This window comes from Necator americanus, chromosome V (assembly GCF_031761385.1).
Source record: "Necator americanus strain Aroian chromosome V, whole genome shotgun sequence".
In the NCBI taxonomy this organism is placed as follows: Eukaryota; Metazoa; Nematoda; class Chromadorea; order Rhabditida; family Ancylostomatidae; genus Necator; species Necator americanus.
The window spans coordinates 14,661,546-14,675,796 of record NC_087375.1 but is presented as its reverse complement, the minus strand read 5'-3'; the positions used below and the strand labels follow the sequence as shown (position 1 = coordinate 14,675,796).

The following is a 14,251-nucleotide window of genomic DNA, read 5'->3' as shown; positions in this document are numbered from 1 at the left end:
AAATTTCTTTACCTATTTTGAAATTCTCAAATTCTCTATTCTATATCGTTGTTTCTGTGAAGCCAATACATACATTATTTCAATTATTCCACTTCCGATTATGCAGCCTAGCTCTTTGTTGCACATTGATTTCAATTTAAATAACTTCGGAACTCATATTCGTAATCTTTTTATCACTCTCCAGATCGACTGAACGACCGTTTCGCAGAACCTTCACGAAATTTCGGACAATCAATCAATTGCTGGGTTTGAGAACTCCCACAAACATTTCGTTCCAGCTCAAAAAGAAAAGGAGTGAACCTTCTTGAAGAAGTAAAGAATGATGAATCATTAAAAAGAAAGACGGCAAATGATCAGAAAGAAACCATTACTACTTTTTCTCGTAGATATTCACATCTTCTGTCGGGAATTTCTTGCTATGAGAAGTCCAGCGAATCTAAATATGTAGTTTTTATCCAGAGAATATTTTTGTTTTTTGAATGCTTTATTCAGTGAGTGTTACTATACCTCTGCTCTTCGAATATTGCTTATATCTGGAGATCTTTGCTTCAAAAGCAGCATTCCACGAATCCCACGTGGCCTGGGAATCCGCGGGAAAAGCTAGAGATGGGCTGTAGATTACGGAGACGAGCGTAGCCCCGCTAAATTCCCCCAAACGTCATAAAAACGATATGGAAACTGTTTTGCTTCCTACGAGGTACCTTAGAACGCGCAGCCTTGTACACGCCCCCATCTCTTCAGCCGCATATTCATTGTTTTTTTTATTGGAATAGGTTGGTGAGAGCATCTTTCACCCCGTTTTTTACGGAAGGGAGGGAACCACCGCGGATCCGGCAATTAAGAGCTCTCTACGAATAGTTGGAAACCGGCTTAAGGAACAAGTCGTACGCTTTTTTCTTCTAACTTAGAAATCTACATAGAAGTGAGAGGTACTGACATTGTGTTGTAATTCTTTTGGCAAAGAATTTCTCAATTTGATAAATAATAATGGTGTTTTAACCCTTAATTTTACCGTTCTCTCTAATCATTAAGGAGAGTGTCGAATAGAAAAAACGCTCTCGACACTTTTTGCTTCTAGCTTTCAGTGGAGATGATAGAGCTGCTGATCGCGAGATTTGTATTGTGAAGGTGAAGGCCGTCGAATTAGGCATGAGAAACTTAGGGAATAGCGAAGGACGGCGTGAAAAAAAATTAAAGACTCAAAAACAGGAGACACAAAGAACTAATATGGGACATCGAAGAATTTACTGAACGAGAAAGGTCTTTGGAAATGATTAGATGAAATACACTGTAGTGGGAGCTGTATAATTAACTTCCTGTATGAAATTTTTTTTTTCAAAAAAATCAAAAAAAAAATCCTTCAACTCACCAAAACCGGTGTACCAATATGTAATCCGCAAAGAGCACTAACGTTGGGTATTTTCAAGCGTTGCTCTTTCTCCACAACACCCCTCAGTTCCGCCGTCTTTTTCGTCTGGATTAAATTCAAGTAAGAAACGGCGTGGAAAATGTTCTATTTTCCTTCTCTTAATACTTTAACGGTAGCAGAGTAGCTACGCCAGCGCCTGCAGATATCAACAGTTCCTCTTTGTTTGAGTGTCCGCTAGAGTGTTCGTTTGAAAGTCTTGTTACTGCTGTCGTCCCGGTTTAACTGGCACTAGAGGGATCGGCTTAGCTAAGGCGACAGCTCCTTACATCCAATGCAACCAAACCCCCTGGAAGGGTGTTCATTCTTCGGAAGATTGTGTTGAATTGTTCACTAGTAATCCACTTCATGGGGTTTCATTTCGTCAACGTGCACACGTTTGTTTCGTTGGGCAAACAGAAGGCTCTCTTATATGGGTTTGAGAGAGTTTCACTTGTTCCACTCCTGATAATCAGACTCCAAACCGTGCTACCGGAAGGAACCATCCATTGAAACTTTCCCCGGATTTTTAAGGACTGGAATGGATGTGATTTCTGTCGTTAACAATTGCTCAAATTAGAACTAAATTGAAAGTGCTTAGTTTGCGAAAAGTGTTAATGGTGTTATAATATGGTGTCATTGTACGAATATTTTAGGCGGGTCCTCTATGCAATATCTTTGGATAGAAATTATAAAATTATAGCTGTGTAGCATAGTAATTAGAAAGATCACCATGGGAGAAGTAGATCCACGCGTATCCAACTGATTTCAATTATTCCATCTCCCAAATATCATTCGATTAAAATCTCACCGTTTATTGCTGGTCTTTGCCTTCGACAAGTGCTTTTTTCGACAAAATACTTTTATTTCACAGACCCAAGAATTTCCTTATCTATCATTCACAACGTTTCTAAGTTCGCTTCACTCTCTGAGTTGTATATTAATTGAGACAAGTGCAATTGCACTCATGAAAAAATAATCCTGCAAAGGTATTACGTATATTTGAAGATTCACTCGTGCTTAGAAACACGAATAGGAGCACAAAATATGCATCACATCTCACAGAGCATAAATGAGCGGATATCATTCAGTATGCATTCGAAAAGAGTGAGTGCTGAGACCTCCTCTATTTTGTTCAAGAACTTCACAACTTTCTTCCGATACGAACTCGAACTCTGGTCTTATAAAAGAGTTCGATTTTACGCCGTTTATTCCTTGAATAGAAATTTTCTTCGTAGAAACCTGTCAATCTTCTTCCAATTTACTGTCATCGACATGTTTGCCGCAAGTGATGAACGTCTCTCATTCTCGCTGTCTATGGCGACTTCCAATTTATTTTGTTGTTATGTTGCCTAAGTAGAGGTCCAAATCATTATTGCTCCTAACCGATTACAGTGTCTAATACTGGCATTCACCATGAATCCATTCATCCGCTTATGCAAAGTAGCATTGTCCATGAACCATCCTTGAGACCACAATACAGTCTCAAGAAGAATTTTATTTTTAAGATTTCTCTGTAGCATAACAACGCTAGCGTACCGTTAGTAAAGGAGATCGAACCAATCTTACTTCCAGCACGTGTACTGGATCCTTTCACTATTCTCTTCACAGCCAAGAGTTCCTTTACAGAAATAATTCAATTGTGTGCTTCACTTGTCTCTTCTCACCTCGAACTTGTGTCCTCTCAAGTTTTAGGTAGCCCCAGAGAACATTCTCTGGAATTTTCTCTTTTATTTTTTAATATGTTAGCACACCCCAGCGTCTCATCTTCGTTAGTTCTCCTCATGGCAGTCCTACTAATTCATAGAAATCCCTGACACTGTGTACAACTCCACGGAAAGACATGGTGTTAGCATCAACTGCTTCACCACAAGAAGCATTCTATATGCAGTACTTGAATCCATGCTTCGGAAAACTTCTCAAGCGCTGATTACTTCGAAACGTTGTGTCTAGATATGTTGGAGTAGAGAAATGAAAAAGGTGGGAATGAGAACCTTATAGAATAGGATTAGCTAGATTCAGAGGTAAGAAAATAGTATTATAAATATAACAACTGATCAAAGATCAATGAAATTGGCAGTGTTGGGAGCTCTACTCGAATAGATGTGGAAGAGTAGGAGTGTGGATCACGGCTGTAAGTGTAATCAGGACCAATTCTTACCGGTGACACAGAAGTAGGCGTGTGAAACAGCTCTGTCTGTTCCCGTTCAACTAACGAATAACTAATCACTTGATAGAATGCAGGCAACCCCGTTACCATCCAATCCAAATAAAACAACCAGCTAAAGGCGCCCTACCCGCACAATCGCAGACGAGTTGCGGATTGCCATGGTTCTATTTCCAGTCATGGATTGCATCGCAGAGGAGGCGGAATCACATGCGGTTCTTTTATGCCTCTTTTCGGATGATTGCGAGGATTAAGCGTAGTCATGCTCAGGCTGAACTGCACTCCTGCACCCATCCGTCCGTGATAAGATACCAACATCGTCAGTTTCGTGGTACACTGCTTATAAAAAGATTTTCCTTGTTTCTTCCTCGTTTTCTCCAACCTATACTCAAGACCACCGCAACCTGCACGAAGCGTACTGTAGCCAACACCCCGTCATAAGACATGCTCCGAGTTGCTGATGCCAGCAGGTTTGATGTTACACGCACCGAAGTGGTAGTATGCGCACAAAGTGGACCTGAAACTAAGAAGTGGTTCTGCCGTGGCTATCAATTGTTCACTTCTAAGCGGTCAACCGCTATACCTATATAAACTATTGTACCCCCAGCAATTAAATCATGAATAATGAGTTTGTAAACGAAAATTTTGCAAAACAGACTGGTCTAAATTTTTTTCTATTCACTTTTGCAGGGAAAACATTGATCTCAACTATTTTACACAAAAACCGCTCAATCCGCACAAAATGATGCTTGCTGCTCATCGGCAGCGATCCAAACCTCCACAAATTTGTTCAACTGCTCGCATTGAATGTACATATGATTGCGATGCGAACGGTGAATACACAAACTTCTCTTTCATAATCATGTTAATCTCATGGAAAAGAAAATTTGAGAAATAGAATTTTAAATAGGAAATGAGCGATGAACCATCTTTCGCGTCTGTTTCAATTTTATTGCTGGTTTATTATTATTGTTATCATACATTGCTAGCACTACTATCAATGTCGCCATTAGCTGCCAACATCACTATTCGTTACTGTTTATTATTACCACTTCTTATTATCAACAATCATCGTTGTCGTTTCTATTTATTTATTGTTATCATTATTATAATCTGTCACTATTATGACCACTAACCACCGCCCTAATGTCATTTATTTCGTTATTAGTATCATTATACTGTTACTGCGGTTACTGTCATTACTATTACCAGCATTCTCATCGATATCTTACTCCACTTCTCCACCACACCAACTTCTGAGTGTGAGCGAGTCACCAACGCGGCTTTCTTATGCTTTGACTGTTCATACTACGCGTCTTAATGACAGTGATGATTATTCTGAAGTGGTTTACGCCTCGTTATTATCTCCGCAGCATTCATCTTTTTATTACTGATTATGATATTAGGTTCCCAGTCCTCTTACTTCTATGTCGCTGACGGAACTAGAAGTCCTGGTCAAAGGTCAACCACCGATTTACATCGATGATATAGCGGGATGTCATTCAGACAACGGTAACCTGAAGTATAGTAGGGTCAGAAGGAGATGAAGCACGATGCCGTTGCGCAAGCGGCCGCCCCCAAAGCGGTACCTTGGACCGGGTACATCGCGGTTAGGATCGAGGGAGACCCTCGCCAGCACTATTCCCGGGCAACTGCACCGTACTCCATGTCGTTTTGACCCTACTACATATAGTTCTTTTAAATGAAAACTTAAAGTTCTGTCATAATCGAAGTTCAGAAGACAACGCTTCTACGAGTGCTGTCATGGTCGAAAGTTTTCCTTTGGAGCGGAACAGAAGAGTCCATCGCCCAGTTCGAGTGACATTCCCATCCAGGAATGATGCCGATAGATTTCTAACACGTGTAGAAGAGAGAATAAGGAGAAACTCGCCTCGTAGGTGGTTATCTTTGCGTGCATATTATCTATATCCTAGCCGCAACGAATAGATCAAGTTCCAGAACACCTTGTTTGATGAAAACAAGAGATGCGAGGGGATCCTTTCTAATTTATATCATTTAATCTTGACGAACCTTCCAAGAAGTCGGGCCCGTGATTTCCTCAACGGGGAGAGCACGACGCGTTTAACGCGCATACACTTTTCTTCTGCTTGAAACTCTCAATTTCGAATGAATTCGCTCATCATAAGAACTGGCCTTACATAATATGTTATGTTTCTAACAGTCAAATTATAGAAAAAACCGATTAATTATTAACCGAAGAAGGCTCGAAGGAGTTGAGAACTTTTCGTCCTTTTATATCTTCATTGTATGTCACTTTTCCTCTTAAATCGGAATACCGCGAAATTTATGATGTTGGGATCTTTCATGGACAATATTAGGATTCCGGGTGCAGAATAAAAGTATGGGTGTTCCTACTAGTCCTAAACAGCGTTCGTTCCTACGATATACGCTGGAACATCCCCCTTCGCACGCCCCGCATCCACGAGCGAGCGGCCGAAGTTCAATGATGTCTCCTTAGCTGCCTATTCAAGTAAAACCAATGAAGAGGTTGTTGACGGAACTGGAAAGTGTACAAAGGTGGTACGGTCTAGCAGAAGCGGCCTCGCCGAGCGTTTGTTCCTATAGGGTACGTTACGACGCGTCACCATTGCACACATGCCAGTTTCCTCAGCAGCCTATTCGTTGGTTTTACTTGAATAGGCTGTAACAGACCCTCATTGAACTTCGTCCGGTCCCTCGTGAATGCGGCGCGTATACAAAGGTGGCGCGTTGCAACGTTCCTCGTAAGAGCAGATGGTTCCAAGTTCGACCTTCTTTGAATTTTGGCATCGTAGGGTTTGATTGTGTACTACTTTTTAAGCAGAACCAAGATTGTTATTGATCTTTATTCTGGCTAACGTTTCGGCGTCGTCGCCTTCTTCAAAGCCTGGAAAAATCAAAGACACGTGTAATCTACTCTCTCAAACGCCTCGTCATCCCACAAGATATGATTTAGCAAAAACAATATTTGAAAACAACGTCAGAAAAGCAGACCAGCGCCCACTTTATAGCCACGAAATCGTGATGTTTGCGGACCACCAGTTGTTAGAGTTGCGCCACTAGTATTAACCAGTAACGATGCCCCCACCTCTGACCCCGTAGGTCAAAACCCGCAAAGGTCCTGATATGGCGCCAGCTCGTTGGTCACAGCGATGCATTTTTCTTTACGATTCATGATTGGACTTTTGGCCGTGATATAAAACGCTTCCAATGTTTTTCGCGCTAGAACGTCTGATTCGCGTGCTAAGATAGTGACAGCTATCTTGAAAGAGATGTTGTCATGACACTGTCTGCGATGAGCACCTAAAGGGGATGTTTTTGATTTTACGAGCCCATCTAGGTGCTCCTTGACGCGGATACATAGTGATCTTCCTGTTTCGCCAATGTACTCAGCCCCACATAACTGACAGGTGATTAGATAGATAACTCCCGATACCACACAATCACCCTGCCTCCCGTTCGGACAAACGATGCAATTAGGTGTCTCGCAAAGTCTGTCATAGGCGCGATTGCGGACTAGCTGCTGCTTCAGGTTCACAGATGGTATGTTCACTACTCTGACTGAGTCTTGCAAACCCGCCTGTCGTAAGCTTGCTCGCACTGCATTACTCATGTTATCCGAAATAAAAGGAAGACAGAAAGGGATTTTTGTTGTTTATTCTACCCTGTGGCACCGTCGCTCAGTTGCATGGCTCCGATTTGAGTGAGAAACCTTTGCTGGGTACCCATTGGACTAAGCAATGTGGTTAGCCATGTTTATGGAGGCAATGCGCCTTTGAGCCTCAGATGAAACCGTTGCCGCTGTCTTAAAGATATTTTCAATGACTGACTTTTTGGTTCTCCAGGGGTGCGCCGATTGGTAGTGAATCAGAATGTTTTTACAACTTGGTTTTCGATACCATTTTGTTTTCCAATTTCCCCTACACAAATGGACCTGGACATTGAGAAACGGCAGCCAATTGTTTTTAGCTTTCCCTCGTGAACTTTATGTACTGAGATTGTTCATTTAAGAGATCGAAGCAAGTGTTCATTTCAGCTTGTGTTGGACATACAATGCAACAATCATCTATGTATCGGCAGTACAATAGAGGTTTGCGTTCCAGTAGGGGTTTTTTCCACCTTAGACATGAAAGCAACGGCTGTAGGCGCAAGTCTTTGTCTCATGGCCAAGCCTCTAATCTGCCTATAGTAGCCTATGGAGCTAGCAATAACCCCATCTCCAATCCCAACCGCTCCCTTCGAACGAAGTCACTCGCGGAACTGGACCGAGTTTCAGGACGTTGCAGTGGTCCGACAAATCTTGTATGTTGGGGTTCGTGTAGGATGTACCGACGAACTAATAAGTGCCTTATATAGTATAGTATATAGTAAGATATATGATCCCCAAACAGAAGAAACTTCGCGAACAATGGAGGATATTGTTTAGCCCATCTGCTGTCTCATTCGCCAACCGGATGCGTTCTTGTGTTGATTAATCCGTTCAGTGGACAGAAGCGTGCTGAAAAACTGTGGGCCGAACACGGTTTGCGTGTTTTGCGAGCTGCAAAAATTAAGTATGAAGTGATCCTCACTGGTAAGGAATGCATCAAAGGAACTCTAGCGAAGTCTTCAACTGATTTGCGATTTCAGAATATCCCAAACATGCGACGAAGATAATCCAGGAGCTGGATATTGATCGATACGATGCAGTTTTGGTAAACAGCGGAGATGGTCTCGTGACGGAGGTGACTTTGCATATGTTTCCTTAAGCAAGCATGATAAGCATAAACAAACCTTTCAGCGGACAAGCGACAATTTTATGTTTGACATGTAGTAGAGTCAAAACGACGTGATGCACGGCGCAGTTGCGTGAGTGGTTGCGATCGAAGAGCTGCGCTGCGCTGCGATGAAGGTAGGGTCGAGTGAGGACCTCTGCTACTGCCTTTCATTGCTGCGGTTTGCGGTGGTCCCACCTCGATCCCAACCACCATCTCCACCGCGCCGCTTCGAGCGCAGCCGCTTACGCAACTGCACCGTGCTTCTTGTTTTTTTGACCTCACTATATGTTGCCTGCTTAAAGTCATCACCCCACGTATTTGGGGTGGTACGGGTTCCAGCCGGGTAATGGCTATACGGGGTCGTAGATTGTGACGAATCTCTCCCTATATCAGTGTAAACGGATAGTCGAAAATTGCAGGCGGGGGGCTTTGCGACAGAAGCCGTCGTAGGAAACAGCGTTCCGAGTTCGTCCGTTTACACTGGTGCGGGGAGAGATGAACGGAATCACCCTCTTCTCCACAATCTACGACCATGTATAGGCATTCCCCGGCTGAAACTCATACCACCACAGATTCGTGGGGTGATGCCCTTAAATCCCTCATTATTTCCAAGGACGTACTTCAGGTGATTTGCGGACTTCTCCAGCGCAAAGACCGCGAGAGAGCGCTGAAGTTCCCAATCTGCCATATTCCTGGAGGAACCAGCAACGCACTGGCAGCAGCGATCTGTTATGCGTGCAAGTAAGTGAGGTCCTTGCTAATTCACTACATCCCACGAGAATAAAAAGTGATGGAGCGTTGCGATTAGTATCCAGGGGAGACCTTCGCTAGCACCACTCATCGCTATGGTCGGAGTGAAGCTATCGGTGATCCTCCTCGATCCCAACCACTGCTCCGGAAAAAACTATCGGAGAAAAGCAAGAGGAAAGAGCTCCAAGGAGTTCACTGGCCCCATATTGACTGTCGTTCCATCAGCCTACTGCCTTCGATGAGGATTTAACGCATCGGATCGACACAACATTTTCAAGGGCGAACGCAGCATGTAATATGTGGAAACATAGCGGTTTATAGTTGACAGTATCTGGAGTTTCCACTCTATTGCGCAGATGCTATGCTTTTTGAACAGGGCAGAAACGAGGTATGGGCACACTGCTTTCGTGCTACGCTCCACACACTCATGAAATCATCCGGCTGTATTTATAATATGGTCCGAGAGTGTAGCTACTTTTGGTCTTTTTTTGCAACACAAACTTTCCAGTGAGCCGTTCTCGTCCCGAGACATCTTCATCACAGAATGCTGTCTCATGGCAACGCGTCCTCGATATATCCCATTGCGTCTCTACAATGTTCAAACTGCGAATGACGGCACCAGACCAATGTTTATGAGCGCAAATTGGGGACTTATAGCTGATATTGGTAAGGCGCTCACCATGCTCATATAATATAATTGTTTCTAATCTCTTGAAAGTTTCCAATTAGACTTGAAGTAGGGAACGAGACGGATCTGGATCAGCACGTCTGAGTTTTTTTCTTACTTTTAGATCTGGGCAGTGAGCGATTCAGATGGGCAGGTATGATTCGGCTGCACATGGAGGCCATACTGAGGATACTGCGTAAGATCTTTGTTCGTTTTTGGTTCTGTATACAACTTTTAGCAGCAGGCAAAGTTGCTTTTAGAGTTGCCTCACGTTGCTACCTACAGAGCTCGTGTTTCCTATATTCCTGTGCAGTGCAAAACCACCTCAAGAAATACTATGTTACCGTTTAACTGCGACAGGAAAATGTTCGGCGGGGACCATTTCGACTACAGAAATGTCGACCAGGTAATCTTCACTAAAGGTTCCAGAGTTGCTTTGCTTTAGTGCGGATTGATGTGGGCTTCCTTGCATTTATGTCGGTTTTGTAATTAATATAAGTTCTGTGAGAATTATCACTCCACGCTGTTTGATCTTACCATAACTTCTATTTCTACTTTCCCTAGTACAAAACGTACCTGAATAAGGCTGCGATTTTTCAGGCTACTGGATTAGAACGACTGGAAAAGGAACACTTCTCATCTTTGGAACAGTCACTTGTAGGCACCTCACTTATGGATATTCCCAGTTTGGATCAACCGTTAGGCGAGAACTGGAAGACAGTAGAAGGAGACTGGGTGATGGCAAATGTCTCAACGCTGAGCCACTTAGGTACAGTCGAGTCAAAACTACCTGAAACTCGGTGCTGGTTGCGTAAGCGGCTGCGCTCCGTGCGGTGCGGTGGGGAGTAGCGGCTAGAATCGAGTGAGGATCCTTGTTAGGACCGTTAATCGGGTAGTTTGCGATGGTCCCACTTCGACCGCGCCGCTAAGAGTGTAGGCGCTTATGCAACTGCGCGGAGCTTCACCTCGTTCTGACTCGACTACAGCACCTTTTGGTCGGCACGGATACTCTCCATTTCAATGTTGCTACAGGGTCTGATATACCATTTCTGCCATCGGCACGTCTGGATGAGCCAACTATGTACCTGACTCTTATTGACTGGAATACGATAAAGACGAGATTTCATGTCGCAGATCTGTTCTTATTTATGGAAAGTAGCAAGCACTTGGCCCACCCATGCATGCAGGTAACTTCCTTCTCGTTCTTTCTCAGGAATGTCTCGAAAGATCTCAAAGTGTCGCTTTTTTCCGTTATTTTTCTCACTCTGGCGAAATTTCCAGGTTATTTTTTTCAGTTACGACATTTGAAAAATTTTTTACGGCCACGTTTGAAGTCACACACTTTTTCATGCACATCTTTTTCTTTTTGTTTTTCTTTTATTCTCACAATCGAATGCTGCGTGCACACCTTCTGTGTCAACCAAAGAGGGCTATGAAGGTGGTCGCCGCATAGTAATCTTTCTATGAAGTACAAGGGAATCGAGGTTGCTCCACTTCATAACTAAGACTTCTATAAAAACTTGTTGGGAACCAAAAAGCTGCTCACTGAGTAGACCCTGTCATAACCGCCTGTCATAACCATAGCTTAATAAGCTAACGATGCTAATAACGGCTAAGAATTAAATTATTGTCCTCCGCCAGCCCGAAACTAAGGTTCGAAAAAATGTTACGCTCAGATAAGAAAACCAATGCAAATCTTACACTCTCACATAGAGCTTACTCTGTCCGATGAGATGCAAACGGCGATAGCTGCAACATCGCTGCCCTGGAAAAGTTCTAATCCTATTTTTAGCTGATGATTTCTGTCTAGATAGCTGCATTTTGGCAGTGACGTATCTTTTAAGCAGACTAGCTGAGGGCTATAGCTTCTAGTTTATCATTCTCACTTTTTTTACCTAATAACTAATGCCTTGTTTACAAATTACAGATCATACCGGCAAAGGCGGTTAGAGTCGAGCCACTCACCAAGAGCGGATACTTCGCAATAGATGGAGAACCGTGTGAATCAGGATCATCTTTTCAGGTTCGCACTTAAGAGATATATAATGTCTGAATGGTGTACTCTTCTTTGAGCAGACAACTAAGACTTTTATCTTTTTTATTTTGGCTAATGTTAAGTCTGAAACATCCAGCCTTCAAACAAACAGCCTTCATCTAACTTTGAAAAATCAAAGACAAATAGAGACTACCCACTCAAACGTCTCGTTACTCCACAGATAAAAGTAAAGTCACTGGCATATCAATCCACTTGGGATGCGCCAACGCGTCTTACTAGAATTCGTAATCGATGAGGTTTCGGAACGCGTATTGGCCTATACAATGACTTGCGGGGGCTAGCCGATGACCAAGTCAGTGTTTTTATCCTTCCAGACAGGACTGGTACCAATTTATCGACCCTGGAGAGATGAAAGGCTTGGTTTGCACCAGGGTGGTTTCGAACCCTCGACCGTGTGCCTACAACGGACCTCTAACCGACTGCGCCACACCCGCCCCACTCCAAATATAGCAAGCAAATAGCTCAAAGACAACATCAGACAAACATGCCTCAAAAGAACTCACGTTGGGGGATTCAAGGTTTTTCAATATCCACGGTTACGCGAAACAGTAAATCATGACTCTGCTACGCCAATATCTTAGTTATTTCATATTTGGCTGGTCTGACAGTATAGAGGTTTCGCCAGAGTCAAAAACTTGTTCCTACATTAGCTGTTGCTTTTATTTCTGAAGTGGAAAACTTCCAGCTAGAGTGGAAAGCTGTTTTGTACCGCCGACACAAGGATGGTTGTTGCATTCTATGTGCAACGCAAATAGATCTTTTCTTTTAAGTAGGCAGTTTAAGTAAGCATACAAGGTTCACGAGTTTTCAGGTTTTCACAACTACGTAGAGTTTATGAAGTAGTTTGCGAATATTATAGCAAAAATGTGAAACATCTTCTTTCGGTACTGGCAAGTGATGGATCAGAAGCAAGGAACTGATCAATTCAACTAATACAGCAACTGTTTGCACCCGTAGTGTCGATGCAATGAAAACACACAATGTGAATTTCATTATTTGTGGGAGTGTAGAAAGTTGACCCAATAATAATTCCATAGTTTCATTTCTAATCCGTATTATGCATTTTCGTCCAACCAGTCTTGTAAAGAGTTGGCCAAATAGATCAATCTATTGCTACTAATTCATCTGTTTTCCGTATCCATAAGCTCCCCAAATTTTCTTTTGTGATTTGCAAATTACAAATGAAATTACAAATTGCGAATTAATCAGAAGCACAAAACAACCAAACCTATGATGCACTTGCGAAAGGGGTTGCGCTCCGGTAGTTTCATCTTGTCTCTACGTAATTGGAGATAGCGCTCAATATCGAGGATTTCCAGAAGTACGTTGTATCATGATGATTCGAAAGATCTATACATTTTTCTGCATGCTAGCCTGGGATTGATTTTGACTTGACGTACTGATTAATTTAATTATAACTCAGTTACTTTTCTTCTTAATTACTTAGAAAAATAGCGCCCGCCTCTTTTGTTTTTGTTTGCATGAACACTGCAACGATATTCGTAAAAGTAGGTCGTAGAGCCATTTCACTTAATCTTTCTCAAACGTATTGATTTTGCTTTTGATGTGTCTACTAAAACGACTAAATTATATTATCTTCACTTTAATGTCTTACTAAAATCTCTCAATATATTCTTGCTTCCTTTCCCTTTCTATGTGTATCAGATAGATTTTATTGTTCAGGTGGTGCCGAACAAGTATTGTGCTACTGTCATAGGCAGGAAGGAAGTGGTTCAAACGGAAAAGACGACTTTCCGCTAGCCATGCACTATGCTGAAGACACGATGTCCGAACCGCAAGAACAAGATAACTGATAGGATTATGTCGTTGTAGACAGCCTTAAGTGATTTTGATAGTCAATTTTTACTTGAAGTTCATCATTCACCTTGAAAAACTCTCATTTTTGGAAATCTGCCTCGACATGTTGTCTGCACTTTCGGGTTAAAAAAATCTGAACAACGCAGCCTCATCCAAAAACCGAGTTCGTATTACTTTTCAGAACTTTGTCGCCTGTTGATATGGATAATCCGTGATCAATTAACTAAAATTGAGAAGAATGAACTGCAATTCTTCTTTGTTTTATTGGAAACGTGCTGCAAAACATCTGGTCACCGTATTCCCAATGTGTCTGCGTGTTAATACTATTCTCATATTAGTGCTTGGTTTTCCTTTTCATATACATAGGGTTTCTAATTGCTTACAAATTCTGAGTTATAGCATGTTTGTTGTTTAAAATGACCGTTCTTTTCCTTTAAATCGTTAGCTTAGTTTCTTAAGTCGTTTTTTCCTATAGATTTTCCAGTTTAGACCATACTCAAGATAGAATGACTTCACGACGGATCACAACAAACTTTAAAATGTTCTGTTTTTCGCTCACTTCTCTGTGATTACCGTTGTACTGTTGTATCCCAACGATCTGTTTTTTTGTAACTTGTAACTTGTGGGCTCT

General features: G+C 42.2%; 2 protein-coding genes across 3 annotated transcripts; one reads left to right on the top strand and one right to left on the bottom strand.

Annotated features, from left to right (window-relative positions):
• Positions 1-370: 370 nt before the first annotated feature.
• Positions 371-3,665, bottom strand: RB195_013900 (uncharacterized protein; the record flags this gene model as incomplete). The annotated part of the gene is made up of 3 exons (XM_064203925.1): positions 371-436; positions 1,370-1,474; positions 3,567-3,665. 3 exons carry the CDS (start codon positions 3,663-3,665, stop codon positions 371-373), a joined length of 270 nt encoding a protein of 89 aa, XP_064059806.1.
• Positions 3,666-4,016: 351 nt separating this feature from the next.
• RB195_013899 (uncharacterized protein) lies at positions 4,017-13,835 on the top strand (the record flags this gene model as incomplete). 2 transcript variants are annotated; one of them, XM_064203924.1, is made up of 17 exons in its annotated part: positions 4,017-4,141; positions 4,263-4,405; positions 4,785-4,915; positions 4,979-5,084; positions 5,311-5,466; positions 7,999-8,145; positions 8,202-8,296; positions 8,955-9,070; positions 9,588-9,745; positions 9,871-9,942; positions 10,007-10,152; positions 10,347-10,515; positions 10,779-10,933; positions 11,674-11,769; positions 13,486-13,533; positions 13,620-13,645; positions 13,802-13,835. In XM_064203924.1, the coding sequence occupies 17 exons, from the start codon at positions 4,017-4,019 to the stop codon at positions 13,833-13,835; spliced, it is 1,923 nt and encodes a 640-aa protein (XP_064059804.1). The 2 variants fall into 2 exon arrangements, with proteins under 2 accessions (XP_064059804.1, XP_064059805.1); XM_064203923.1 differs by lacking the exons at positions 4,017-4,141; positions 4,263-4,405; positions 4,785-4,915; positions 13,620-13,645; positions 13,802-13,835 and adding an exon at positions 7,609-7,662 and having other exon boundaries at positions 5,000-5,084; positions 13,486-13,563.
• Between the last annotated feature and the right edge of the window lie 416 nt (positions 13,836-14,251).